The sequence below is a fragment of the Arvicola amphibius genome, chromosome 7 (genome assembly GCF_903992535.2).
Source record: "Arvicola amphibius chromosome 7, mArvAmp1.2, whole genome shotgun sequence".
Taxonomy (NCBI): domain Eukaryota; kingdom Metazoa; phylum Chordata; class Mammalia; order Rodentia; family Cricetidae; genus Arvicola; species Arvicola amphibius.
The window spans coordinates 134,469,788-134,497,193 of record NC_052053.1 but is presented as its reverse complement, the minus strand read 5'-3'; the positions used below and the strand labels follow the sequence as shown (position 1 = coordinate 134,497,193).

The window sequence follows — 27,406 nt, the reverse complement described above, 5'->3', positions numbered from 1 at the left end:
ATCAGGGGCCTGGAGAGATGGTTCACAGGTTAAGAGCATTGGCTGCTCTTTCAGAGGTCCTGAGTTCAATCCCCAGCAACCACATGGTGCCTTATAATCGCCTTATAATCATCTGAGATCTGGCGCCCTCTTCTGGCAGGCAGGCATATAATAAATAAATAAATAAATAAATAAATAAATAAGAAAAAAGGAATATCCACCATAATGTAGGATGGGGCACACACATATTGTCCGATAAACAATGCTTCATAACACAGGTTTTTATCTGGGCCACTTGGGGGTCTTTGGAGTGACTTGGAAAATTCTGGAAAGTGTCCCTCATTTCTTCCCCATGTGATGCTTTCTGTGCTGTTTAATAAAAAGTAGAGTAGGAACAGACACACAAGTCCTGAAGACAGCACTCTGGTATCAATTCAGGCTCAGGAAGCAGGAGACAGGGTGATGAAAGACCCCGAAGGGAGGCAGAAGAAAATGAAAATCTGGGTTTCCCTCCTGGTCACACGATGCCCAGGGGAATTCCTGTTTCTTAATGGGACACCGATGCACTACTGGTGAGACTGAGTTTGGTATTATTAAGGTGTTCAAATCCATCGCCAAAAAAATGTTATTTACACCTGTAATACTGGTACAATTATCCCACATTGAGGGAATTTTACATCCTATGGCATCCAAGGAAGACTGTGGAAGACAGAAGAGAAATGGGAGATTTGAGAGAGAGGTAGGAAGAGATAAGGGCTGGAGTGATGGCTCAGAGGTTATATGAGCATTGGTTGCTCTTCCAGGACCAGGGTTCTATTCCCAGCACCCATATGGTGGTTCACAACCATCAATGACACCAGTAACAGAGGATCCGATGCTGTGGTGGTTTGGGCGACAATCACCCCCCCACAGGCGCATGTTTGAATGCTTGTGCCCAGTTAGTGGAACTGCTTTTTTTTTTGGGGGAGGGGGGTAGGTGCTGGGGATAGGCTTGCTGGGGGAAGGTGCAATTGGGGATAGGCTGTGAGGTTTCAAAAGTCCACACAGGGCCCAAACTGCCTCCCCCCACACTCTGTCTGCCTGTGGATCAGGACTTTAAGCTCTCAGCTACTGCCCCTGTGCCATGACTGTCTGCCTTCCGCCATGATGATCACAGACTAACCCTCTGGAAACTGTATGCATGCCCCCTCCAATGAAATGCTTTTGAAAACAAGAGTTGCCTTGACCACAGTGTCTCTTCCAAGCAATAGATCAGTGACTAAGTCAGATCCCTCCTCCTGGCACCGGGCATACAAGTGGTTCATAGACATACATGCAGCCAAAATACTCATACACATAAATAAAAAAAAAGTTTTAAAAAGAAACAAGTAAGACAAGAACAGATGAGAATTTCTCTCACCTGCACCTCACCAGAGTCTCAGTACAGACACAGACACACCCAGATCCTAAAACCGCAGAGTGTACCATCAGGGATCACATCTAGAATTTGCCACATTACACACTAATTAAAAATTTTAACTTTTGCTAAATTGCAAACCAATTTCAAAAGGATCACAGCAGCATTAATATTTACATATACATAGGAACATTATTCACATGCTTCTTACTGAAAGAAATCAGGAGTCCCAGGATGAATGGCTGATTTCAAGGTAGAGAAGGATAGATTCACAATATCTGGTTTCAGAATAAATAAGTATTAAGAAAATTAAAATGCACACACATTCACACAATGGATACTACACAGTGGTAAAAAAGAATTGACATCTTGAAATTTGCAGGCAAATGGATCTAGAAAAAACCATATTGAGTGAGGTAACCCAGACCCAGAAAGACAAATATAGTATGTACTCACTTATAAGTGGCTTTTAAACATAAAGCAAGAAAAACCAGCCTACATTTCACATCTCCAGAGAATCTAAATAACAAAGAGGACCCCAAGACAGACATATATGGATCTAATCTACATAGGAAGGAGAAAAACAAACAAAATCTCCTGAGTAAATTGGGAATATGGAGGTCATGGGAGAGAGAAAAGGGGAGAGAGGAGGAAAAAAGAGGGGAGTGGATAACAATGTATAGCTCAATAAAAACTATGAAAAAGGGGGACTGGAGAGATGGCTCAGAGGTTAAGAGCACTGGCTGTTCTTCCAGAGGTCCTGAGTTCAATTCCCAGCAACCACATGGTGGCTCACAACCATCTGTAACGATATCTGGTGCCCTTTTCTGGCCTGCAGGCATACATGCAGGCAGAACACTATACATAATAAATAAATAACTCCTTAAAAAAAGGGGGGGGAATTAAAATGGTAGCAACTACTTTGGAAAATTCTTAACTTAGTTTGGGTATCATGAGTGAGAATGATTAAAGGACATCAACAATTAATATAAAAAAAATCAAAGTTGGGACACCTGAACTTTATGTGAGAACAACCGACAGCTCAGAAGAAAAAAGGAAAAGACTGCCTTTGAGACAGGGTCTCCTGTGGCCCAGGCTAGCCTTGAAAATCAAATGAAGATCAAGATGGAGATCAACCACCCAAGGACTGTGATTACAGGCATGTAGCTGGCTCCGGGGATGGGACTCAAGGCTACTGAGCTACACCCTCAGCCCCAAGGAATCTTGCCTTTAGCTAAATGCCAAGTGATATACAGGAGACAAGGAATGAGAAAATCCACCAATTTGTAATTATTACATAAAAACCTATACCAAAAATGTGCTATATAAACTCACTATGGCAGCTCATCCTTTAATCCCAGCATTTAGAAAGCAGAGGCAGGTAGATCTCAGTGAGTTCAAGAACCCATATAAAGTTCACTATTATTATTGTTGAACTCTGTTCCTATAAGAAAAGTCTTATTCTTTTAAAGAAAAATTTAAAATTACATTTGTGTATTCTGTGTGTGTGTGCCCTTGTGTCCATGCGTGTTTGAGCACATGCATGCTACTATGCATGTGTGGACATGTGGAGCTATGTCAGTTCTGAGGGTTGACACTGACTATCGGGGTCGGCAGCAAGTGCCTTCATCTACTGACCCATCTCCACACCTTCCTCTTCAGAAAGACACCCCGCAGTAACTGAGAAGGGTAAAAGAATATATATATATATATATATATATATATATATATATATATACCACTTTCAAATCACTAGAAATAAAAATGATACACACAGAGCCAGCCACAGAGGAAAGGCAAATACAGGGAACAATAGGATTTTAGGGAATTTTGGGACAAGGAATGGCCCTGTAACATCTTAAAAGTTCTGCATTTTCAGGGCTGCTTAGAAACACGAGTGCCATCAAATAAGAGGACACGACTTTCCAGATCCCTCAGAATATGCTCGACTACTGGAAATAACTCAGCTGTCCCGACATACTCCAGGAAAAACAAAACATCTTAACGTGACTGTTTATAATAAAGATATATATGCATGTATTTTTGTTTTCATATGTGACTGTCCCTAAGGTGATTTACTTATTCATTTGGTTGTTTTCTTATATGAGTCTGCAAGGGTTAGGTCCTTGTGTGTGATGGGGGTGTCCTGTGGGGCCTCCCTGTGGGGCCAGACCTGACGTCAGCGCCCTCTACTGCTCTCCCACCTTTCCTTGTGAGAAGCGGATCTCACCGAATCTGAAGTTAGCTCATGGATGTAGCTAGACAGATTGGCCCTTGAGCTATGGAGATGAGTCAAATACACAAAATTCAAGATTTTCATTTTGTGTGTGAGTGTTTTGCCTGCATGTCCCTGTGTGTCACTTGTATATACAGTGCCTTCTGGGTTTCAGAAGAAGGCATCAAATCCCCTGGAACAGGAGTTATAGATGTTTGTAGCGGCACCTGGTGGGTGCTAGGGATTGAGTCTGGTCCTCGGAAGAGTGGGAAGTGCGGCTGCTTCCTTCTCCTCTTCCAGCTGAGCCTCTACAGCACCCCCAAATCTTTCTGATAGACTTTATAACAATGTCCCCAAAGTCTACATGACATGTGCAAGTGAGCCTCCCATGTGCAGGCGCCACGGAGGCCAGACAGGGCATTGGATCCCCTGGAACGCGAGGTAAACGTGATTGTGACCCACCTGACATGGGTTCCAGGACTGAAACTTGATCTTATGCAGGAACAGCAAGCATTTTTAACTGCTGAACTGTCTCTCCAGTCCCTCAAAAAATACTGTCATTAGGACTTGGAATTATGTGACCTGACTCAATGCTACATATTCTAACCCCCCCCCACCACTTCTGATTTAGTACGCCACGTGAGGATTACGCATTAGCCCTTGCTGCGGGGGGAAGTCTCCTTCAAATTTATGACTTATTCTGTTGTTTGAATCTTAGAAAAGACAATATGGCACTGGGCGGTGGTGGTGTACGCCTTTAATCCCAGCAGGCGGATCTCTGTGAGTTCTAGGCCAGCCTGGTCTACAACAGCTAGTTCCAGGACAGGCCATAAAGCTACAGAGAAACCCTGTCTCGAAAAAACAAACAAAAACAAACAAAAAAAAAAGACAATATGGTTTGTCAGTAGCTTTTTAACACCATGATAGTCTGGCGAGGGTGAAGACCAACACTAACCCAAAGCAAAGACAGAATAAAATCTAAAGCTCACCCCACAACCTTTCTTATTCCGATTCACGTACTAGGAAAATGGCAATTCCAATGCTTTAACGTCATTCATATATCCTTTCACAAGAGTGCTTTTACAGCTGAGAATCTCATGCCTATCAAATAAAAGACACGAGTGGCATCGCGTCCTCGTTCTCGTTCTCAGCGCTCGCTCCTTTAGTAGAGCCTCTCACCCTTGTTAGATAGCTGGGCAGACGCGGCACCTCAGGACAGAAGGGTGCGTATATGTGTGTCGTCTGTCTGTGTTGCACACACACAAGTGTCTGGGACCTAGAGCAGGCTGCAGGTATCTCTATTGCTCTCTGCATTACTGTCTTGAGGTACCGTGTCTCTGTGGATCAGAAGTTTGCCGGTTCAGCCAGACTGGTCAGTCAGAGAGCTCTCAGGATCTGCCTGTCTCCACTCTGCAATTCTGGGTGACAGGCATGGGCACCATACTCAGCTTTGTTTGTTTTCATTTTTTGAGACAGAGTTTTTCTTGGTGTAACAGCCCTGGCCATTCTGGAACTCACTTTATAGACCAGGTTGGCCTTGAACCCACAGAGATCCACTTGCCTCTGCCTCCCAAGTGCTGGGATTAAAGGCGTGCACTACAAGCCCTGGCAGCTATTTTTAATATATGTGCTTCAGATTCAAATTCTGTCCCCAAACTTGCTGAGCAAACGCTCATACTCATCAAGTGAACTTCTAGTATTGAGAAAGCTAGCTATCTACCTATCTACCTACCTACCTATCTATCTATCTACCTACCTACCTACCTATCTATCTATATATCCATCCATCCATCCATCCAGGTTGGGTGCCCCCATCCCCTCTTTCTCTTTCTCTATAACTTCCTGGCTTCTCTGAAACTCACCATGTGGAACAGGCTGGCCTGGAACTCACTGAGATTCAACTGTATCCACCTCCGGAATGCCGGGATTAAAGGCAGGTGCCAGCACACTCAGGTGAAAGATGACTCTAATTCAAGATCTCCTCTCCACTTAGATAATGAGCTTACAGGTTGCACAACAAAGGCTGCCCGTGTTGAAGAAAACCAGGAGGTGAGGATCAGCAAAGAAGGGGATGTCCAGTCCCAGAGACCAACTCAGAGGCTGAAAACCACAAAACTGCCGGGCATGTTTGTGCTTACAGTCCCAACCAAAGTCTGGAGCTGAGCAGCACAGCAAGAGGGCCAAGTGAATGCCACTAGCTAGGGGGCTTTAATCAAAGGAGGAAAGGAGAATTGGTGAGGGAACTACTGTAACCAGGAGGAGGACTTTGTAACACCGTGGCAGTGAACCTCCAGCAAGGTCAAATACAGACCTGAACGTCACAGTCAACCGAAATATTTCTTTCAGCCTACCACATGTTCCGGGACGGGGACCTGCCCAAGCCTGCCTAGCAGAGGAGGCTTTAGTTGAAGGCTAAACACACACCCATGCCTGTCTTTAGACAAGGAAAGCACGTGCGATAGACACTGAACTGCCATAGCCAGCCTAGAACTGAGGGATGCTCAGAACCATTGACATCGACAGGGTTATGTATTCACCAGCAGTTTAATGTGCGATCACAGGGAACACAAATTTAAAGGAAAGGGAGCACCTAAAATTTCCTTTTTACTTCTTTTATGTGTGTGTGTGTGTGTGTGTGTGTGTGAATGTTCTGCCTACAAGTCTGTATGTGCACCACAAGCAGGCCTGGTACCCAGGGAGATCAGAAGAGGAGGCTGAACCCTCTGGAAATGGAGTCGCACGTGGGTGTTGGAAACCGAGACGGAGTCCTCCACAGGGCCAAGTGCTCTTAATTGCTGAGCCATCTCTCCAGTCCCCAAAGAAGTGTCAACAAGACATGGAAACCAGCACAGCGGTACAAACTCAGTCTTTTTCAGAGCAGTGTGAGGGGCAGGACCCAGAGCCTCGTACACAGGCCAGAGCTCTATCTCCTACAGAGATCTCCCCTTCCCCTTCTCTCACGTCAGAGTGGTGCAGCCACGGGCCAATCATTCATTTGTTTATCTAGTATGCCAGGTCTGCGGGGCAGAGGGGCCAGAGCAGACAAGTTTCCCAGTGTTCACTTGCCAGCAGGTGCAGCTCTGCCCCATTTATGACATAAAGCTGGCGCTGGCCGAGCAGAGGCCCTCCTGACAGCTAATGTATCAAAACACCCCGCATCATTCACTTGAGCTGTGACTGTGCTGATTAGTGTTTGAATAGCAGGGTGAATTTTTTTTCTCTCTAACTTTTTAACTCGTGATTAACACCACAAGGAGAGGATACTTTGGCTCTAAACCCAGGCTCTCAACTACCCCCCAGATAAAGTTCCGAGGCCTCAACCCACTCAAGGGAGGCCACGTATTTCACGTTAGCATTGGTGATCCAGCACAGACTCTGGCTCCTCTAGATGAGCCAGATGGGACAAGACCACTGTCTCCATCCAGGACACGGGCCCAAGAGCCACGTCGTGACAGTATCTTGGAAAGGTATTTAAGAGTCTCGAAGGAAGTTTTGTCTCACAGACTCTAAGGTAGAGTAGCACACAAATATTAATTTGAGTCTAATGTCAGGTATATTAAATTAGCAGGTTACCACCAAAGTGACAAACAATTCTCTATAGACTTTTAGTTAGGAAAGTAAGCAAGTATCTTTAGGGAAAGGGCCTAATCACACTGCCTCTTTATTGGGAAATTTATTGGCCCATGATTTCTGTGATGTTATGGGATCCAAATTTTCAACTATTTCCTGCAGAGGCTCAAACTGAATGAAAATAATCTTCATACTCCCAAGCATATTATGTGACATTTTTTTTTTCCCTTAAGCCAGCAGTTTCCTTGGCACCATTAAATTTTACGTTCTCTTTCCTGTTCATGAAAGTCCCATTCTATTACCTTGTATTCTTAGGAAAACATAGGCCGTGCCCCCCCCCCCCCCCCTTAGAAATCACCAGAGTCCTAGGAAACTTCACAGGTTAAAGCACTAAAGTATTTTTGTAAGGCTAGGACGACACAGACTATGCCATTGGTGTGAGCCCTGCAGGGATGCTGAGAGCTGGACACTTGCGGTCCTCAGCTCAGGGCCGTTCTTCAGGCTTCCTAAATGACAGTGCCGTCTAACACCCGCCTCTTTAAAATGCCCTCCACTAGGACGGGTGTGACAGTACACACCTATAAACCCACCAGAGGCAGGTGGATGTCTGTGAGTTCCAGGATAGCCAAGGATACAAAGAGATACTCTGCCTCAGAAACCAACCAACCAAACAAACAAAAAAAAAAGTTCTCCTCTAAGATAAAAATAATTTGGCAAGAAGGGAAAAGTGTAATTTTCTATTTACACAAACAGATTATTCTATTCCCATTAAATGTTATAGTATAGACTTAAAAGAATTAAAGCTAGCCAAGTGGTTATTCTCTCTTTGATATTAAAGTGGGGCATTACTAGCTCTATCATTACATGTTTCCTTGTCATCGACATAAACAAACAAAAATCATAGAAAATAGCTAATACTGAAAATCAGGAAAACCCACGACAGCACTGTATCTGTCAGTCAGTGGTCCACCTGAAGTTTGACTTTCCACCTTAAGGGTCACTCAGTGGTCCACCTGAAGTTTGACTTTCCACCTTAAGGGTCATTCAGTGGTCTACCTTAAGCTTGATATTCATGGTAGATAGGTTACAAACAGGACCATCTGAGCATTTCTGGCACTCTTCACTCTCACTCAACACATGCCAAATTTAGAACAGGCCAAATCATTCCACTTGGCACCTAACCTCCCCAAAGACACTTGCTGAAGAGATCTGTCCCCAATAAACAGACTCCGGAGAGGGCTAAGAATGAGAGGTAGAGCTGTCCCCAGCTTCCTCGTATTGCTAGAGTCCGTGTTAATTAAGCGCTTTCTAAAAATCCTTCAAGCAAAGATAGGAAAGTGATGTTAAAATAATACTCAAGAGCTCCAATATATAAAAGAGAAGCCTTTTCTTTTGACAATACGGGGGGGATCCGATTCAGAACCCCATGCTTGCTAAGAGCCTCCCAAATGCCAGGAAAATTGTCAACACCGAGGCACACATGATATAAAGTTCCAGGAATCAGAAAGTAGTGTCCACATAGGATCTCAGCTAAGCGAAGCGTGAGAGAGTCTGGGCACACACCCGTCCTCACGCCCGTCGGTCTTGGCTTCCCTGTGTTAATAACCGCATCCTACCAGAGCTGACAGGCACAACGGTTGTGGCACTCCTTTTTTTGGGGGAATGACGTCTGAGTTGGCTTCCAAGACTGAAGAAGAACACCTATATCTCCACTTGGTTAACCTCTTGATTTTTTTTTCCTTCAGATAAAGTATGTGTCTTCCTTTAGACTTGTCTACAAACGATTTAAAAGGGACAGCAGCCAACTGCCAGTAAGATATTCATTCCTGTGAGCCAAGGAAAGAGTCAGCTCCTCTTCCTTACTGAAGTTACTAAGGCACGTGATGGTTTAGTCCCCCGCAGAGCTAGGTGTGGCTGTCTTAGCACTCCAGGGAAGTACTGCATAACTTAAACACCGAGTGTTCATATATAACATCTCATGGCGGGGGGGGGGGGGGGGGGGGGGGGGGGGGGGAGGGCAATGTCTGTCTTGTTTTAGGGACTGTCATACTCCCAAATGTACTTTTCAGGAGGAAGGCTAGTGAATGAAGTTAGGCAAACAGCTCCAACAATGATGAGGCAGTCAGTTTTGCCTTCCAAGTTTCCAGTGAGCCCCAGCCTCTAGTCATGGTTAGGCTGCAGCACACAGCACGCCATTTCCTTCTCAAATAGTTCCAAAGGGATCTCTGGATGATAAGCAATCTTTTGAAAACAGAAGCATACTATTCTGGTCAGAAAAGTCAAAATTGCTTAATAGCCTCAAGTTTCCAGCCAATAAGGACGGTACCTAAGCGTAAATTCAAGAAGTCAAACACCAAGGGGGAAACTCTCCCTTCTCGGGTAAAATACTGAAAACTCATTGTCATAAAAAGTATTATCTTTAAGCAGACAGTGAAAGACCCAGGGCTTGGACAGGGGACCGAGAATGGCATGCTATATTTGTGAGAAGCTTTTTCCTCAGCTGGCAATACCAAGTGTCAAGAAGCCCAAGACCGCCTACCCTTGGTTATGGCTATGTGTGCCATTTCACACTGCCAGGAAGGATTAGTAAACTAAGTAAACAAATCCACCTAAAATAACTTTGAGATCAAATGAATCGCTCAGCGTGTCGTGAGCATCGGCTAGCCGCAAGGTACTGGGGTTATGTGTTCATAAACACAGAGAGAGCTGACCCGGCGACTTTACCGTCAAGAAGGAAAAGAGATCCAAACAATTATGCAAAGTGGTTATAGGATGGGAGGAGAAAGGCACTGGCTAAATCTTATTATTTTCACATGGAACACAGACCCAGAAAAACGGTGCTAATTGGAAGGGTGGATTGAGGGTGCTGGCTGGTTCCCACAATACAGACCCGTTAGATGACAGTAACCACGTCATCTGCCAGTGCCAGACTGTATGTCCCTGTCATTGTCTGGGGGTCTGTACTTCCCTTACTGAGCGAGGTGAAAGATACACATTCCAGCTGGAGAAAAAGACTTATAAATCGGAAGAAGAGAAATTCCCATAGAGAAGGAGAAGGGAATGGGTGTACCAGACAGAGGATTCCCGGAAGGGAAAGGAGAAAGAAATAAGGGGTGGGAATTACTGGCAGTTAGGGAACCAGCAGTATGGTGACCTTAGGGCAGGGTGGGAGAAGCTGGTCGACTGGAAATGCCTGCTGGGACCCACTTGGAGCCTCCCTCATTGGCCGGGGAAAGGAGGACTGTACTTGGTGCTTACTCAGCTGAGGGTGCCTTGAAGGAGGCAGGTGGGGGAGGGAGGCAAAACTTGGGAATCACAGCAGACACCAAGGATACAAGTAGTGTAAGAGGTGACAGGACAGGCATGACATTTCAGAGATTACTATGTTTACAAAGGTGAAGTCAGAATAGGAGTCTCTCTCTCTCTCTCTCTCTCTCTCTCTCTCTCTCTCTCTCTCTCTCTCTCTCTCACACACACACACACACACATTCAATTATGGAAAAAAAAAAACAACCCCCATGGAATAGACACATATATGACAAACACACATCTCGGAAAGACTTGGGTAAAGCAGAAGGCACCAGACAGAGGTGAAAAGGAGAAACGGACCTCTGGCAGACTGGATCTCATGAAAGTCAAAACAGCTAGTCAGAGGATATGTACTTCCCCACTTCCCACCAAGCACAGGAGAAGAGCCAGGGTAAAGGGACAAATGGCTGAGAACCTGGTGGCCAGGTTCTCCCAGCATCCCTCAGTCCCTACCAGTTACAGGGTGTGGCTGGCAGACCCTGCCCTCTACCCAGAATTCTTCCCTATACAATGAAGCCATTTTGGTTACCAGTCTTTCTTTTCCTTTTGAACTCCTGGCTACCACACCTGGTTCTCATCTCTCCCATCTTTCCCCTCCCCCTCTCTTGACCTGGCTCAAGGACACGTCCACTCTGGACTCTCCCAGATGCCCCTGCCTCTGCTCTTCCTTTTATCTACACAACCTTTCTCCTCCACCATACCTAGGCACAGTCATGTCCTTCCCTTTTCTTTCTTTCTTTCTTTCTTTCTTTCTTTCTTTCTTTCTTTCTTTCTTTAATCATTCAGTTTGCCTATGTGTTTATTTATTTTATTTTTTAACCTTTGAGACAGGGTCTTACTATGTAACTCTGGCTGGCCTGGGACTAGAAAGATCTGCCTGCCTCTGCCTCCTGGGTGCCGAGATTAGAGGTGTGCACCACCACACCCTACAAAAGGGTTTAAAGACAGATCAAAAACAAGCCAATAATGCCTATTTCCTAACTGTGGGGCTGTGGCTAAATTAATCTCCTTTAGCTTCTGTTCTTATTTTCATAAATGGAGATAGTACTGGCTAATTCCTGGAAGCAGTGATTAAAATAATCCTATGCACAGCATCGGCAGAATTAGTCAAAATGAAGTTATTTCATTATCAGTAGACTTCTTTGGTGAGAACACATTTCAGTAAACTATTTCTATTGTACAGTGTCTTTCTTACTGACACCCCTCTGAACACTCTCTATTAGGTGTCTGTTCCCACAATCCCAGCTGAACACAGGATTTATCTGGACCTCTTTTAGATGGATGTTTTTCTTTGTCCTTAAATATCACCAACTTAATTAATTTAAAGGCACGCATTCAGAAGACTAAATACCCACCAGGTGCTATGGCACCACGCAAACACAGCTGATGTGGCTATCCTTGAGGAACTGACAACCCCAGAGAGACAAACAGGTGTGACCTTCAAGTAACCATGGCCCAGATTTGGAACAAGAGCTGGAAATACTGGCAGCTAAGAGCCCAATCCTGTCTATGCATCTGCTGATATGATATGCAGTCACATGGTGGGGTTACTCTCAGGCATTTTCTTAGCTATGTGGGCTCCTGAGGCAAATCCATTGCTATGGCATAGCCCCACTGTGAGTGCTACCCAGCAGTGGTCAGTCTCAGAAGCCCTACTGCTTGTTGGGGCAGCTACATCATTTTGAGAGCATCACCAAACAAAAGTTTCTTTGTTATACATTGAGATGAATAATTACCAACCATTTTCATGTGAGAATCTGCTCCTCCCACCCCAAGCCCGAGCTCTATGTGTCTATGGGGGCGGGGGGGAGGTAGGCAGCTGGAGTTTAGAAAATATTTTGGTTAAAGGCAGGGCATAGTGAACATCATTCCTAGATTTAAGCGTGAGTGTATTCTTCGAGCCAAATGAAGGTTGGGAGAGCCAGAGGAAAAGGCATTTCACTTTATAAATGGTACTGTAGAAAGAAAGAGTGGTACTGGGGATGCTTAATAAAAACCATCCACATAATTAATTATTCAAGTATTTCTCCCTAGCACAGTAGGGTCTTGAGGGAAACATCAATGTTAGTCTGTAGAGAAACAACAGGAAAACTAAGAGTCATTTCTGAAGAAGCTGTGATTGACGCTGTAAAACACTACATATACGCATCTCGGGGAGAATGATTGCATATTTTAGCAAGCATGTCTTGCATCTGTGCCACAGAAAGGCGTACACTTTATTCACCCATTATCTACCTACGGTGGAAGCTCCAGGCTCCACACCACAGTTGAATGAAGGCTGGATTAAGAAGCTAATCTAAGGCTATATATAGACAGCAACACCAATTTTAATCCCCGCCCTCTCCACCCTCCTCTCCCTAGTTCCATAAATCGCCAAACCTGAGTTACAAAGACAGGCAACTCTATCACAGCAAAGATAGCCCACACCCCAACGATGTATTAGTGCAAGTGTAATTTGCTTCTGAATATCCTTAACAAACACCACAGGTCTAGGTTCTACGGCTTCCAGAGGCCCAGAGATATGACAGACAAGTAGTGGGGGAGGCCGAGGTTTGCAAAAAGAAAATTACCTTCCCCGAGCCTCTCTCCCCATCACAAGCTCACCTCGCCGGCGCGGGCCTCCCTGGGGATCGCCACGCACGAGACCATGTGCACCCGCCACTTCCACCGCGTGGCCAGCTCGCGGCTCTCCCGCGGTCCCCGGGGCTCCTGGGGCGCCCAAACGTAGCGAGGTCTGGGGTCTTCCTCGCGGGGCACCGATACACGGTACGTGCAGGGATGATGGCGCGGCGCGGGGGCTTCTCTACCAAGAGGAAGGCAACCGCCCCAGGAGGCACATGCTTCCTCCAGGCTCCAGCCCGGTGGGACCCTCTGGCCGGGAGGAGGCTTCGACTCTTTCCACCCCTAGGCTCCCGCCACCCCACCTGGCCACCTCTTACCTGTCCAAGGAGGGAGCGACGACGCGCGAGACCGGTGGCTGCGGCGGATCCTGCAGCAGCAGTGTCGGTGGCGGAGGCTGAGGCAGACAATGGAGGGGTGAAGGACAGACACATTGACACAGACACACGGAACCCTGTTTAGCTCCGCCTCCAGGCCAGGCCCCGCCCAGGCCCCGCCCCTCGCCCGAACTGCATCACTTTAGGGGCAGTGTGTCTAGCGTGTCTAGCGACATCCCGATGCCACTGCGCATCCCTACAGAAAGCCACTGCCAGGCAGAGAGGTACCTGATGTAGAGTTCAAGGAACACTGTGTTCCAGCACTTCTTTATAGGTCAGCCTGGGGATAGCAAACCTAGGCAATAAATTGAACCCCCCTCCGGATGTCTCCTTTTGGTTTGGACCTCGTGAGCTGCTCCAATTGGAGTCTCTTGCTGCGCTTGCAGCTCGTCCTCCCGGCCGAGCCAATGAAGCGCGGGGGTGGTGCTTGCGGAGAGCGCCTGCCCGGCTCGCCAGAGCTCGCCGCACCCGCCAGCCCCCCAGTCGCTGGACCCTGGCGAGCGCCTCTGCGCTGGGCTGCTGCCCCCGCCTCGAGTTGCCTGGCTGTGGAGGACTTCCACGACGCACACACACATCTTTCGCCTTTAAAAACCTTAGCAAAGGAATAGAATAAGCTTCAAGCTGGCGGGAACGATGGGTCACATAAAGAAAGGCGAGCTGACCCAGGAAGAAAAGGAACTGCTGGAAGTGATCGGGAAAGGTACGGGTGCAGGGCTAGTACCCGGGTGCTGTACACCTGGTCGCGGGGCGTGGAGGAGCTTGGGGGCGCGCTCAAGGCCCGGGGACCTTGGACAACTTGCGATCCGGAAAAGAAAGCTGGGGGCCGATTGCACAGGGGAGGGGAATATAGGAGGCAGAAGCATTGCCGTGATCAAATCGAGGCTTAGATCTCTAAATCAGCTTTTTGGAAATGGACAGACTGCCACTACCCCTCTGGGACTGTAACGCGCGGCCGTGAGGCGCTTGTCTCCGTGTGTGCATGCTTGCCAGCTCCTCGGATGTCTTGACCGCAGTCAGTCAAGACCACAGTGGCCTGGTAATTCTAGGTAGGCTCTCAGGCGGGTTGTCTAAAGGGCCCTTTCGACTTCCGGAGGCCGAAGGATCTGGATCCCTTGCGGATCCCCGCCCCTGCTGGGGGTGGAGGGAACTCTCAGCTAGAAGGGTTCTTTATAAGGGCACAGAACTCGGTGAATGTGCCGCCTTGAGCTTTCTGCATCCAGGCCCTCTGTGGCTGGCTTCCTTTAGCCCTGGCCGGTGCAGGAACCCGCAGGAAAAGCCAGGAGGTGGGCGAGACGCTCACTGCCGCCGTTGGTCGGGTGTTGCACGTTTGAGATCTGTTGTCCTGCTTCTTGTCGCTTGCTTTCCCTTTTACTTCGTGGATTCGAGTCCCGCCTCCGCCGTGCAGCTTGTGGGAAGGAAGCCACCTACGCCAACCAAAAGCCTTGTTTCCCCACTCGTCTCCGAGTGGACGTCCTAGACAAGTTCCCAGCCCCATTCCGTTACCTGGCAGGTGTCATCGGCTGATCACGTGCACTGTCACTTTGCTGAGACGAGGGGGCTACAGACGTGACTAACGCGCATGCTTTAAGTTCAAGAATTAAACATATGACCCCGAAATGCAGAGAAGCCGGACATTTGTAACACGGGGCCCCTGGGTTTACAGTTTATGTAGCCAAATCCAATCCAGAACCACAGTTAGTAAGGCCAATGCATTCTTTCTAAGAAGGGACCGAAAGGAGAAAACTGCCGGGTTTGAACTCGACAGGTGACTAGGAACTGATCTCGCATGTAAATCAGTCATGACTAGATTTTCAGGGTAATCGATATTTGCCGGAAATCTCGGAGCTCTGGGGCTGGATTTTCATTCTGTGAACTGCATGACTCTCAAATGACTTCTGGCTTCCTGTGATGTCTCTGTGTTTCTGGGATTTAGTTGACAGGAACCCCAGCTACGAAATAAAAGAGGACAGAGCGCATAATCCACCAGGGATGTTAATTCTGGTTTTAAACAGGCCAAAGGTATCACATGTTCACTTGAAAGTGAAAACCCAAGCAGCTACGGTCTGAAGGGGGAGGAGAAAGTTCTCGGATGTGCTCCGAGGTGTGAAAGGGTTTCTTCAAAGGCTGCTTCCAACAGAAACAGTGTGCGAGTCACTTGTCTTCTTGGGCCACCTCATGCTCAAGGTTTGTGAGTGCATAGATGCTTGTGTTCGCTGGTGTAATTTCTCCAAGCCAGCGAGTGCAAACCCAAGGAAATTTTAGTGAGTGTCCTTCTGAGCACATGACCTGTACTTGCACATTTCATCTACAAGAGCTAAAGGTTTGTGCTTTGTTTTTCTGAAAACATCAGGAAGCATCATGAAATGGTCATTAACTATGTATCATGGAATGGTCATTAACTATGTGTCTGGGTTAGGTTGTTTGTTTGTTTTTGTGCATTTGACACAAGCCAGAACTGTCTAGGAAGAGGAACTTCAATTGAGAAAATATCTCCAACAGGTTACAAGTCTGTGCCAGCATTTTCTGGATTAATGGTTGATATGGGAGGGCCCAGCCCACCGGGGCCAGTGCTGTCGGAGGCCATGGGCCCACACAGTGCCACCTTTAAGCAATTGGTCCTGAGTTTTACAAGAAAGCAGTGTGAGCTGTTGGGAGCAAGCCAGTAAGCAGCACCCCTCCATGGCCTCCAGGTTCCTGCCTGGACGGAGTGTTCCTCCCTCCCTGAGTTTCTTTGGTAATGATGTTGTATCACAGCAATAGAAAGCTAAGTAGGACGCCACGGCAGTCCAGATCCCAACACCGCCACCATTGATTCCCAGTCTGTGGCCTCCTGAAAGTGGCAAGTTCTGTGGTGTGTGTAATAATCCCTACCTCATACACTGTTGTAAGGATGAAGTGAGTTAGTACAGGTAACATGTCAAACACACCCTGCTGCCTGTGGTTTGGGAAATATTTCCCCTTCATTGAGGAGGAAACTGCAGAGGGAGAACCTTAAGAAACCGTGCAGAAGTCTACTGTTTCAGAGCGCATGCTATAGCAGAGATGGTTAGAAGTGTCTTGATTAAAAAAATATTTTTAAGACATGGTGTGTGTGTGTGTGTGTGTGTGTGTGTGTGTGTGTGCTGTAGAGTGCAGGTACTTTTGCAGGCCAGATGGTATCAGATCCTTTGGAGCTGGAGTTAGTTACAGGTGGCTGTGAGCCACCAGATGTCTGTGGGTGCTGGGAACTGAACTCCAGTCTTCCACAAGTGCAGTGTGTACTCCTAACTGTGGGATGACTTTCCAGCCTCCAGTTGTGCACTTATAAACATTTTTGTAACTTTATATCTGATGATAGCAGTTTATATCTCTACATATTTTCTTTAAGGGTTAAGGCACTTGTGATAAAATTTTTTTCTGAGCAAATTAGACACCCTGAGTTTGGTCCCAGGAAACCGCATAAAGATGGAAGGAGAACTGTGGTCTCCCTGGGTGTTCTCTGACCTCCACACATGTGTGTTATGTGATATTTTGTTTGTGTTCTGACAAATAAAGCTTGCCTGGAGTTCAGAGGGCAGAGCTAGTTAACCATAGAGCCCCAACAGGGGTGGCACACACCTTTAATCCCAGCACTTGGGATCTCATGCCTTTGATCCCAGCACACATGGGAGACTCAAACCTTCAATCCCAGAATGTGGAAGGCTCACACCTATAGTGATATTTCATTTGCATTTTAATAAATAAAGCTTGCCTGAAGATCAGAGAGTGAAAGAGCCCCCTGGTCAGCCTTACAGACCCGGCAGTGGTGACACACGCCTTTAATCCCAGGAACCACACTAATTTGCCACAGAAACCAGGCGGTAGTGGTGCACGCCTTTAATCCCAGCCCTAGAGAGGAATATGATCTTTCAGACACAATCTCATTCTGAGATTCCTGGAGGCAAAATTGCCATTTCAGACTGAGGTAGAGGTAAGAGCCAGTAGCTGGCTGTTTGCTTTTCTGACCTTCAGGTTGAACCCCGATATCTGACTCTGGGCTCTTATTAATCGTGCTACACATGCCTTTAAATCCAGCACTAGCAAGGTGGGTGCTGGAATGTAAGGCGGGTGGAGACAGGATTGCCTCCCGTTCAGTCTGAGGTTTTGTAGAGGCAGGATCCCCCCCACCTCCGTCCCCAGCTTGGTCTGAGGTTTTGTAGAGGTAAGAAGTCTGCTCGGCCTCACCGATCTTTCAGCTTCCAACCTGATATCTGAATCCTGATTTTTATTTATTAAGGTTTTTATTTAATAAGATTAATTAGGATTAGGCATCATATGTATATGCATGCACCCACCACATACATCATACAGTTAAGGTGTTTGCGATATCTCTACATAATTTTACTTATAGATAAGCATTATAGCATGTTATGTATAAACATCATAGCATGTTATAAGCATGCAATGTTTAATTGGATATAGATGCTGTCACGTATCCATTTTGGTGGTCTGGGGTTGTGGGTCAGTGGTTGAGAGTGCTTATTGCACTTGTGGACCTGGGTTCTGTCCCCGCTTGTCTCACATGCTTCTGTAACTCCAGGTCCAGGGGATCTAGTGCCATCTTCTGGCCTCCACAACACCAGGCAGCTCTGTGGAACACATACACACATGCAGGCAAAATGCTCTACACATAACTAGTTTTTTTTTTCTTTGAGACAGGGTTTCTCTGTGTAGCCCTGGCTATTCTGGAACTCACTACGTAGACCAAGATGGCCTTGAACTCAGAAATCCTCCTGCCTCTGCCTGCTGAGTGTTGGGATTAAAGGCGTATGCCATCACTTCCTGGCTAAATATTTTTTTCAAACTGTATCTTTTGACATCTATAAATAGTTATTCAAATCTATACACACCTAAGGCATAGCTATGGGGTAGAGCTCTTGCCCCACATATGTTAGCAAGGACCTCAAAATAATAATAATTGCCCTGAATGTAAAATAAGAAGAGCATGTGGGGGCTGGAAAGGTGGCTCAGCAGTTAACAACGGTGGCTGCTCTTCCAGAGATGACCAGGTTCCCAGCATCCACATGCTGGCTCACAGTCATCGCTACCTCCAGGCCCATGGGATTGGATGCTCTCCTCTGGACTCTGTGGGTACCAGCCAGGCATGAGCTGCACAGACATACATGCAGGTCACAGAACTCACACACATAAAATGGAGAAAAGGCACAAAGAGCATTGAAGGCTTACGGTGTGTCCGTATTAAGGCAAGCCCGAGCCCTCCTCAGAATTCTCTGGGAGTTTTGTGTATTGTTAGGAGAGTTAGAGCTTGGTCTGCTTGAGTTTCACAGTAGCCCTGAAAGTGTCATCGGTGGTAGAAAGTGGCGACAATGAGAATGCCAGGCTTAGTGTCACTTGTTAGCCAGTGTGGCTTATCTAGATAAAATTGATCAGACCCATTCTAATGAAGGCAACAGGAGCTCTCAAAATGCACAAATCATTACTAGCTTCCGTTCGTTTTGCTCCATTGATTTTTGTCTGCACGAAGGTTGATCCAGTCCAATCCGGGTACTTCTCACGGGGTTGCCTCTCCTACTGTGTTTGCTAAATTAGATAGAACACCTCTCTTTCCTCAAGTAAAACAGCTTTCTAACAACCCAGTTGCAGGACATCGTTTGAGAGTCCCCTATGGAGGGTGGGGAATTCTGCATGAGCCATGTGTTTCACATTCTCTGATGTATGGCTTGTTGCAGAGTTTCCCTTTGGTGTCATTAGATAGGGACCACCAAATTAAAAGTCATATTAAACACGTTTCCCCTTGGAGTAGTCCCCTCATCTATTTTCATTCCGCAGAAGCTCAAACTCTTCGTAGACTTTTTTCATCCCTCTCCCTGCATCTCAAAAAGCTGATGTAAGAGATTGCATAAATCTGTATACTTACGTGTATGTGTCTGCATGGGTGGGATATAATATGTATTTGTTCCGTGCCCTTGTTTCCTGGCACACAGTTCTTAAAGCCCTCTCCTCCCTCTCCAGTGACAGGAGTCCTGGGTACATCTTTTATTCTGATATCTCTTGGCATTTCCTAGGTGACAGGCATGTCCCTGTTTATTAGTCGCTGTTCAGTGGGCTCCTAGAAAGCTCCACAGCATGGACTGGTCTTTGGGAAGACCAAGCCACAATTACAAGCTTGGAACTTTCAGCTTCTCTTTGCTCTCATCCACTTCAGGAGTGGGAGAGGGGCGGAAGACTGAGCTAATAATTGATCATATCTATGCATCAAAGCCTCAAAAATATTTCTGAAATACCAGGTGGAGAAAGTGTTTAGATTGCTGGAAGATGGGCTGCCCGAAGAGGGTTCTATGCCTCCTCCCATATACCATATCTTCACCATCTAGACCAGTGGTTCTGAACCTTCCCAATGCTGCAGCCCCTTAATACCAGTTCCTCATGTTGTGACCCCAACCATAAAAGTGTTTTCATTATTCCTTCATAACTGTAATTTTGCTGCTGTTATAAATCATAATGTAAATGTCTGATATAGAGGGTATCTGATATGTGACCCCTATGAAGGGGTCATTACACCCCCCCCCCCAAGGAATCGAGACCCACAGGTGAGACCACTGATCCACACCTTTTATAATTAAAAGGAAAATGTGAGATTGGTGTTTCCTTGAGTCCTGCGTGTCGTCAAACCTGAGGAAGACATCTCATCGATATCTGCTGGAGAACTGCTGTGTGTGTGTGTGTGTGTGTGGTGTGTGGCAGGGATCGGGGGAGTCTCTGGTGTGTTGTAAATAAAGTCTTAAGCCTACTGAGTGAGAGTTTAGCAGGAGAAAATATCCTCCCCGCCTAATGCTGTACAGCTTGCCTATTATCTCTGTAGGCTGTTGGCCACTGGGCAAACATTTTGTAGGATTAGAAGCCTGTTCTCTAATGAGACCCATCCTGTCCTCAACATGTGCCTGGCTGTGAGATGCTTCCAATTCCTATAGTGTTCTCTTTTACTCCATGACATATCCTGACCAGGAAGAAACTGACTTCCGTGGGAGTCTACTGGAGCACCTTCTCCAGTGTGCATGGGGTGAAGGACTTCATTCTCCATCTTCTGAGCCTGTTTGAGAAAGTCCCTGGTCGGAAGCTACAGGCTGGGCTGAAGTTGGAAGTAGAAGCTGTTGACAAGCTCCAGAGTATCTTCCTCTTGGGTGTGTGCGCATGCGCGGACAGCTTTGGGTGACGTTATCAGGAACATTGTCCACCTCCTTTGAGATAGGGTCTCTCTGTGCCTGGAGCTCACCAATTAGGTCGGATTGGCTAGCGTGTACTGCAACAAACATCTCTCCTTTTCCTTAGCCACTCAGCCAGTGATACCAACTGCCCTCAGGGGAAGTAAAAGCAAACAGAGATTTTACAGAAATAGCGACTGTCACACTCCAGGGTCGTGTAGATCATTCTGTTGACATTTTCCCAACACACCCAGTGCCATCACTGCTTCTCCTGCACTGGTGAGGAGCCCTCAGGGGACCTGCCTACAAATCATACCGTGGGAAAGAGGCACGCTGGTGTTCGGTCTGCACCCCACTTTTCCTCTTCCTCAGTTGGGGTGCTCCTGCCTTTGATCTCCTTTTAGAGGGGAGGCATAGCTCATCCTCACACTCGGAGGACATTCGGTTTCATTGTTCTCGTCCAGTCAGGCCTGGAAATTATTGGGCAGCACGTGTGGCTGTCATGGGTTAATGTTGACAATATTGACGGTCTCTTCTGCAGCCACTTTCTGCCATGTTGCACACAAGACTGGAAAAACCTGATCATTCTCGCCCAACCCCAGCTGGTCTCCAGATTTGCAGAGGACTGACTTCAGATTTGAATGCGATCTTTTACAGCATGGGAGGCTGAATACTGACCAGAGGTTTCCAAACCAAGTCTTCTCTTAAAAACAGGCCCTCGTGAACAAGACCCAGTGCAGACAGATGATACAATACCGGCTGTATCTTGAGTTCTAAGAGTAACACAGATGAGATTGTCAGTTCGGGATGGTGATTTGGATTAGATCTTCTTTAGGGTTTGCCTCGGCATTAACTTCTATGCCGAGCGGTTATCATAGGACTGCCAAAAAGAAAATGGGGCCAAGGTGATATCATTTAAGGTCAATGAAAGTAAAACCTAGATGGAACCGTGTGAGCTTGTTTGAAACTGTTTCTCTGGAGAAATGCTTATGAAGCAAGCAGGATGTGGCTGGGTGCTTACGTCTTAGCCCCCGAACCGATGAGCCTAGTCTCACAGACGGCCCTTTAAACCCCATTGCCTTCACCTTCGCTTTCCCCTTCTCTCCAGAGAGATGAGCTCATGGTTCACCACCTTCTTCTTCTTTTTTTTAAAGGTACCGTCCAAGAAGCTGGGACACTGTTATCTAGTAAGAATGTTCATGTCAACTGTTTGGATGAGGTAAAATTAATGCAGTATTTTTCTTCCTGAGAGGATGAATGACACAGGCATTGGGGACATGACTCGGTGGGTTAGTGTTTGCCAGGCAACCATGAGGATCTGAGTTCAGATGGCCAGCACCAGTGTGAAAACCAGGCATGGCGGTACACACCTGTAAGCCCAGCACTGGTGTGGGAAACGGGTGGTGGAGACAGGGTGCCTGGAGCTCACTGGCCAGTAGCCAGTCTAGCCAAAACAGCCAATAAGGTGGAAAGCAACAGAGTGAGACACTTGACATCAACTTCTTCTTTTTTAAAATATTTATTTATTTATTATGCATACAATATTCTGTCTGTGTGTATGCCTGCAGGCCAGAAGAGGGCACCAGACCTCATTACAGATGGTTGTGAGCTGTAGTGTGGAGCTGCGGGCCGGCTTCCCGCTGCCTGGCTTCCGGCTCCCGGCCACCGGCTAGCTTATGCCTCGAAATAACAACACACAAATTGTATTCTTTTAAACACTGCTTGACCAGTTATTTTCAGCCTCTTACTCACATCTTGACTAACCCATATCTAATAATCTATGTAACACCACGAGCGGTGTCTTACCGGGAAAGATTCAGCATGTCTGACCTGGCGGCTGGCTTCATCACATCTATCTCCCTGAAGGGAAGCTTGGCGGTCTGCCCAGAGAGGAGAGGCGGGGCAATTGTCTGAGCCATCTACCTCACTTCCTTTTTCCTGTTCTGTCTACTCCACCTACCTAAATCTTGCCCTATCAAAAAGCCAAGGCAGTTTATTAGCCAATGAGAATCCTCCATCAGTGAGCCACCATGTGGTTGCTGGGAATTGAACTCAGGACCTTTGGAAGAGCAGGCAATGCTCTTAACCTCTGAGCCATCTCTCCAGCCCCTTGACATCATTGGGTAGTGTAAAAATCTTTCAATAGAAGTTGTTTTGAAGCATTTGTGTGCTCAGGGTATAGTACTTAAATCAAGATAAGAGACAATGAAAACATAACTAATCTTATGAGCAATCAAATATGTACAAATTAAGCCCGAATTGTAACCCCCTTCTCTTTTCCTTCTCCCTCCCCTCTTCATCTTTTTCTTCATTTTAACTTTATTGTTGTTGTTTTTGAGATAGAATCTTAATACTATGTGTCCCCTGCTACCCTTTGAACTCTTGGGCCTCCTGCCTTTGTTTCCAAGCTCTGGGACACAGGTATGAAATTAAAGGTGTTTGTAATCACATCTGTCTCCAAATAATTTCTCTCTCTCTCTCTCTCTCTCTCTCTCTCTCTCTCTCTCTCTCTCTCTCTCTCTCTCTCTCTCGACAGGGTCTTACTATTCAGCACTGGCTGGCCTGCAGCTAGCTGTGTAGACCAGTCTGACCTTTAATTCACAGAGCTCCCCCTGCCTCTGTTTCCCAAGTACTGGAATTAAAGCTATCGTACCACCACACCCAGCTTTTATCATTTTTTACAAAATGTGGGAACATGATCTTTTATATGCTAATAGATCATATATGTTATACTATTTTAAAAAATAAATTTCATATAACATTAAACAAGTTTACCAAATGCAATGTGCTAGATTTAAAAATAAACTAGTGAAATGCCTGCCCACCTTGTGATGTTTTTAATTCAATAATTCTTAAATTCTTAAAATGAGTCAACCTTTTCTGTTGAATGAAAGACAAGAACCTCCTACACAACTGATAAAAAGTAAAAATTACCCATGGAGATCATAGTTTGCTTAAAGACATCTCAAGAATGGACATTCAAAACAATAAACTGTTTACTTAAGACCAGAATATTTATGTTCGTGAGCGGAACTGCATTGTACCCACACACCTCATAAGATCATAGAACCATTTCATTAGCAAGAAGGAATATTTTCCCTTTTTATATTTTTGAGACAGGGTCTCACTCCATAGCCTTGGCTGGCCTGGAACTTCTATAGAGACTTCTTTGCCTCTGCTGGATTAAAGGCACACAGCATTATGCCCAGTTGAAAGAACATTCTTTATGACAAAATAATTTAAGTAAACTACATTTTTACTAAATCTTGAAACATTGTTTAATCTTTTAAGTTTTGTTTTAAATCATGCTTTTAGAGCAATGCTATTCAAAAAAGGTATAGAATTACATATATTCTTTATAAATTTCAAATTGAAGGTATCAGGAATGAATTAAACATAGCACACTGATAAAAATACAGAGCGTAACTACAGAAGATAGGCAAGGCTCGGCGCCTGGTCAGACCTTCACACAGCAGCCCTGGGCTTCAAGATTGCACAGCCTGTCAAAAAAACAAAAGCCAGAAAACTGTGAATGGCACCCTCGTAGACACAAACAGGCATTCCTTCTTAGGTAGTCTGCACCCAAGGAAAAGACGGAGGCAAAGCAACACAAGATTTTTAAAAGGTCTACTAGAACTTCTAAGAGACAATGTCTCCCTTAGGACATGAAGGGGTCATATGTGAGATACCACAGATCCATGTGTGTGGTGTAATATTATTACATTAGGTAAACACACACAGATGGAGACCAAGCAATTCAGTCTAGCTTAAATATTGCCAGATACTACTCAATGTTTGCAATCATATGTAATCAGATCATAGTGTCATTAAAATGTGGTGTGTGATTTGGGCATCTTTGTTTTAAGATATGATGTTACGGCATTACACATCTCCTGTGCCTGCTTTCTCTCATTGGCAGTAGTCAGAGAATTTCCAACTCACAACACATAGATGAATTTTTAAATTTGTTTAAATTGTGTGTGTGGGGGGGGCCCATGTGCTCAAAGAACAGCTTTTGAAGTTGGCTCTCTCCTGCCAGCAGGCCCTGCTGATCAAGCTCCAGGAGCCAGGCTTGGTGGAAGCACTTTGACCCAGTGAGCCACCTCACTGTCTCCAGACTCACTGAATAGCTTCAGAATTACGTAATTTGAATATGCCAGATTCTAGTCCGCTTTCTTTTTGATAAGCGTTCAGTTTATTTCAGATTTATTTGGGGTTTCGTTTGGTTGGTTTGGTGTGGGTTTGGTTTGGTACTGGAGGTTGATAGCAGGGCCTTGCATGTGCCAGGCAAGTGTTGGATCATTAAGCTATATTTTAAACCCTTTTTAAACCTTTTATTTTGAGATAGGGTCTCACTGAGTGCCCAGGCTCAGGCAGGCCTTGAACCTGTGGTCCTCACACCTTAGCTGCCTGTCTTTGGTTTTCTGGTGTCCATTGGTGTCTCAAGAAATAGGAGTGCGGGGAAATGAGGACCTTAGGCAATCTGGGATCTGAGCTGTGCTCTACTAATCTGATCGTCTGTGAGGTGGAACATGTCTTTTCTCTTTGTTAATCTGTTTTAAAAAAAAAATAATGTTTTTTCCCCTCAGAAGTGGAGGTAAGATCTAAGAGAGGAAATGAATATACTTTATGGGTTTTAAAGATGATTTTATTATTTTATGTTTGTGTTCCTACGTTATGAAAATGGGAATGTGCATAACTAATATGTTTTCCCTTCCATTTAAAGAACGGAATGACTCCTTTAATGCACGCGGCATATAAAGGAAAACTTGATATGTGCAAGCTACTTCTGCGCCATGGAGCGGATGTGAACTGCCATCAGCACGAGCACGGATACACAGCCCTCATGTTTGCTGCGCTTTCCGGTAACGCTTCAGTACTTACCCGCCAGCGTTAGTTACCGATACAGTGCAAATGGGCCCGGATTTTACAGCTAATGCATGTTTTACTTTAGCAACTTTCAGAAGCTTAGTAGAAAGAGTGGGGAGAATTGACTTCTGAAAAGCTATAATGCAGCCTTTAATCCCAGCACTCAGGATGCAGAGACAAGGTGACAATCTCTGAGTTCAAGGCCAGTCTGATCTGCGGAGCGAGTTACAGGACAGCCAGGGCTACACAGAGAAACCCTGTCTTGAAAAACCAAAATAAAATAAAAAGTTATAATGCCTGAGACAAGGTACAGAGTTGGTGATCTGTTTCTTTCTTTTTTAGCATGTGTTTGTTGTGGTCGGGGGACAGTCACACCTGCCACGGAATGGGTCTGCAGGGCAGAGGACAACTTGCGGGAGTTTTCTCCTTCCACCTCACGGTCTCCGGGGACTGAATGCCAGTCCTCAGCCCTGCCAGCAAGCACTCTTACCTAATTGACCATCTTGCCAGTCCAGTGACCTGTTTCTTTAGGGATTCAAATCACTTGGTTCTCTGTGCACCTCTTCTTTCAAATTTTCTCCTTTGAGTCTAAATATTTACATTTTAATGAAATCCGAGCATTTCTTTGGTCTTTAATCCAACAGCCGCTGTGGCAGTGCTGGCTGTTTGTCTAGCTGCATCTTCCGTGTGGAAACGGACTTATATGCTTACATGATTGTTTCCTGAATAAAATAATTGAAAGATGTCACCTAAAATAAAATAGGGTTTAAGTGATTCTCTCTTTTCCCCTCCATCCACTCCCCACTCCCCCCCCCCCTTTTTTTTTCTTTTTTCTTTTGGCTGATCTTGTCAACAAGATCTCACTGTATAGACTTGAGTAGCCTGGAACTCATAGAGAGCCTCCTGAGAGCTGGGGTTAAGGATGTGTGACATCATGCCCAGATGATTGCAGGTCTTTGATAAAATAGAGATATAATATAATAAGCTCTGATTTTAAGGACACCATACCCACATATATCTTCGTAGGACACAAAAAGCATTTCTAAGTGTATACAATAAGAAATCCATAAATAATACAGACATTAGGGGCTGGAGAAGTGGGCAGAGTGGGGCAAAAATGCAGAGCGAGGAAACCTTTAACTTGGAGAAGCAGAACCATACTCCAAGGAGGCATCATCCACCAACAGCGGCAGCTGCAGCAGACACACACAGAGGGAGAGAGAGAGCGAGCCAGAATGAAGGCTTGACTACTGACCTAAACACACACACACACACACACACACACACACACACACACACGCACACGCACGCACGCACACAAGACCAGAATAAAGACTTCACTAGTGACCTGAAGAATTTTAGGAAACCAGGACACACAACTGTTGTGTGATATTTTTGTCCTTTTTTGGCTCTTTTGGGGAGCACACCACCCAGCTCCAAAATAAAACACACAGAGCCTTATTGTTAGTTTTAAGCTCCTGGCCTTAGCTTGGCTTGGTTCTCACTAGCTTTCCCTAACTTCGGTCACCTGGTCTACCTGTGCCTCTGCGCTTTTCCCATGCTCTTACATCTATAATCTTACTTGCACTCCATGGTTTGGTGTGCAGCTGGATGACTGGCCCCTGATGTCCTCCTCCTCCTCTGGCTGCTTCTCAGAACCTCTCAGAGTTCTCCTTCTATCTATTCTCTCTGCATGCCAGCCCCGCCTATCCTTTCTCCTGCCTCACTGTGGCTGTTCAGAGCTTTCTTAGACCATCAGGTGTTCTAGACAGGCAAAGTGGCACAGCTTCACAGAGTTAAACAAATGCAACGTGAACCAAAGTAACACACGTTAATATAATATTCCACAGCATACCCTGCTTTTTATCTAAACAAAAATGAAAGGTTTTAA

General features: G+C 45.8%; 2 protein-coding genes across 2 annotated transcripts in view; one reads left to right on the top strand and one right to left on the bottom strand.

The window, feature by feature from the left end:
- The window catches only part of Bzw2 (basic leucine zipper and W2 domains 2), a 44,091-nt gene extending 30,555 nt beyond the window's left edge, over nt 1-13,536 (bottom strand). The window contains exon 1 of the mRNA XM_038336722.1: nt 13,409-13,536. The gene's annotated coding sequence lies outside the window, so the exon portion shown is untranslated. The remainder of the gene's footprint in view (nt 1-13,408) is intronic.
- A 336-nt stretch (nt 13,537-13,872) lies between these two features.
- Ankmy2 (ankyrin repeat and MYND domain containing 2) overlaps nt 13,873-27,406 on the top strand; it is a 46,326-nt gene continuing 32,792 nt past the window's right edge. Inside the window, exons 1-3 of the mRNA XM_038336868.2 lie at nt 13,873-14,165; nt 21,801-21,865; nt 25,373-25,511. Of these exons, the coding sequence (XP_038192796.1) occupies nt 14,099-14,165; nt 21,801-21,865; nt 25,373-25,511 (271 nt within the window). The 5' untranslated portion in view covers nt 13,873-14,098. The remainder of the gene's footprint in view (nt 14,166-21,800; nt 21,866-25,372; nt 25,512-27,406) is intronic.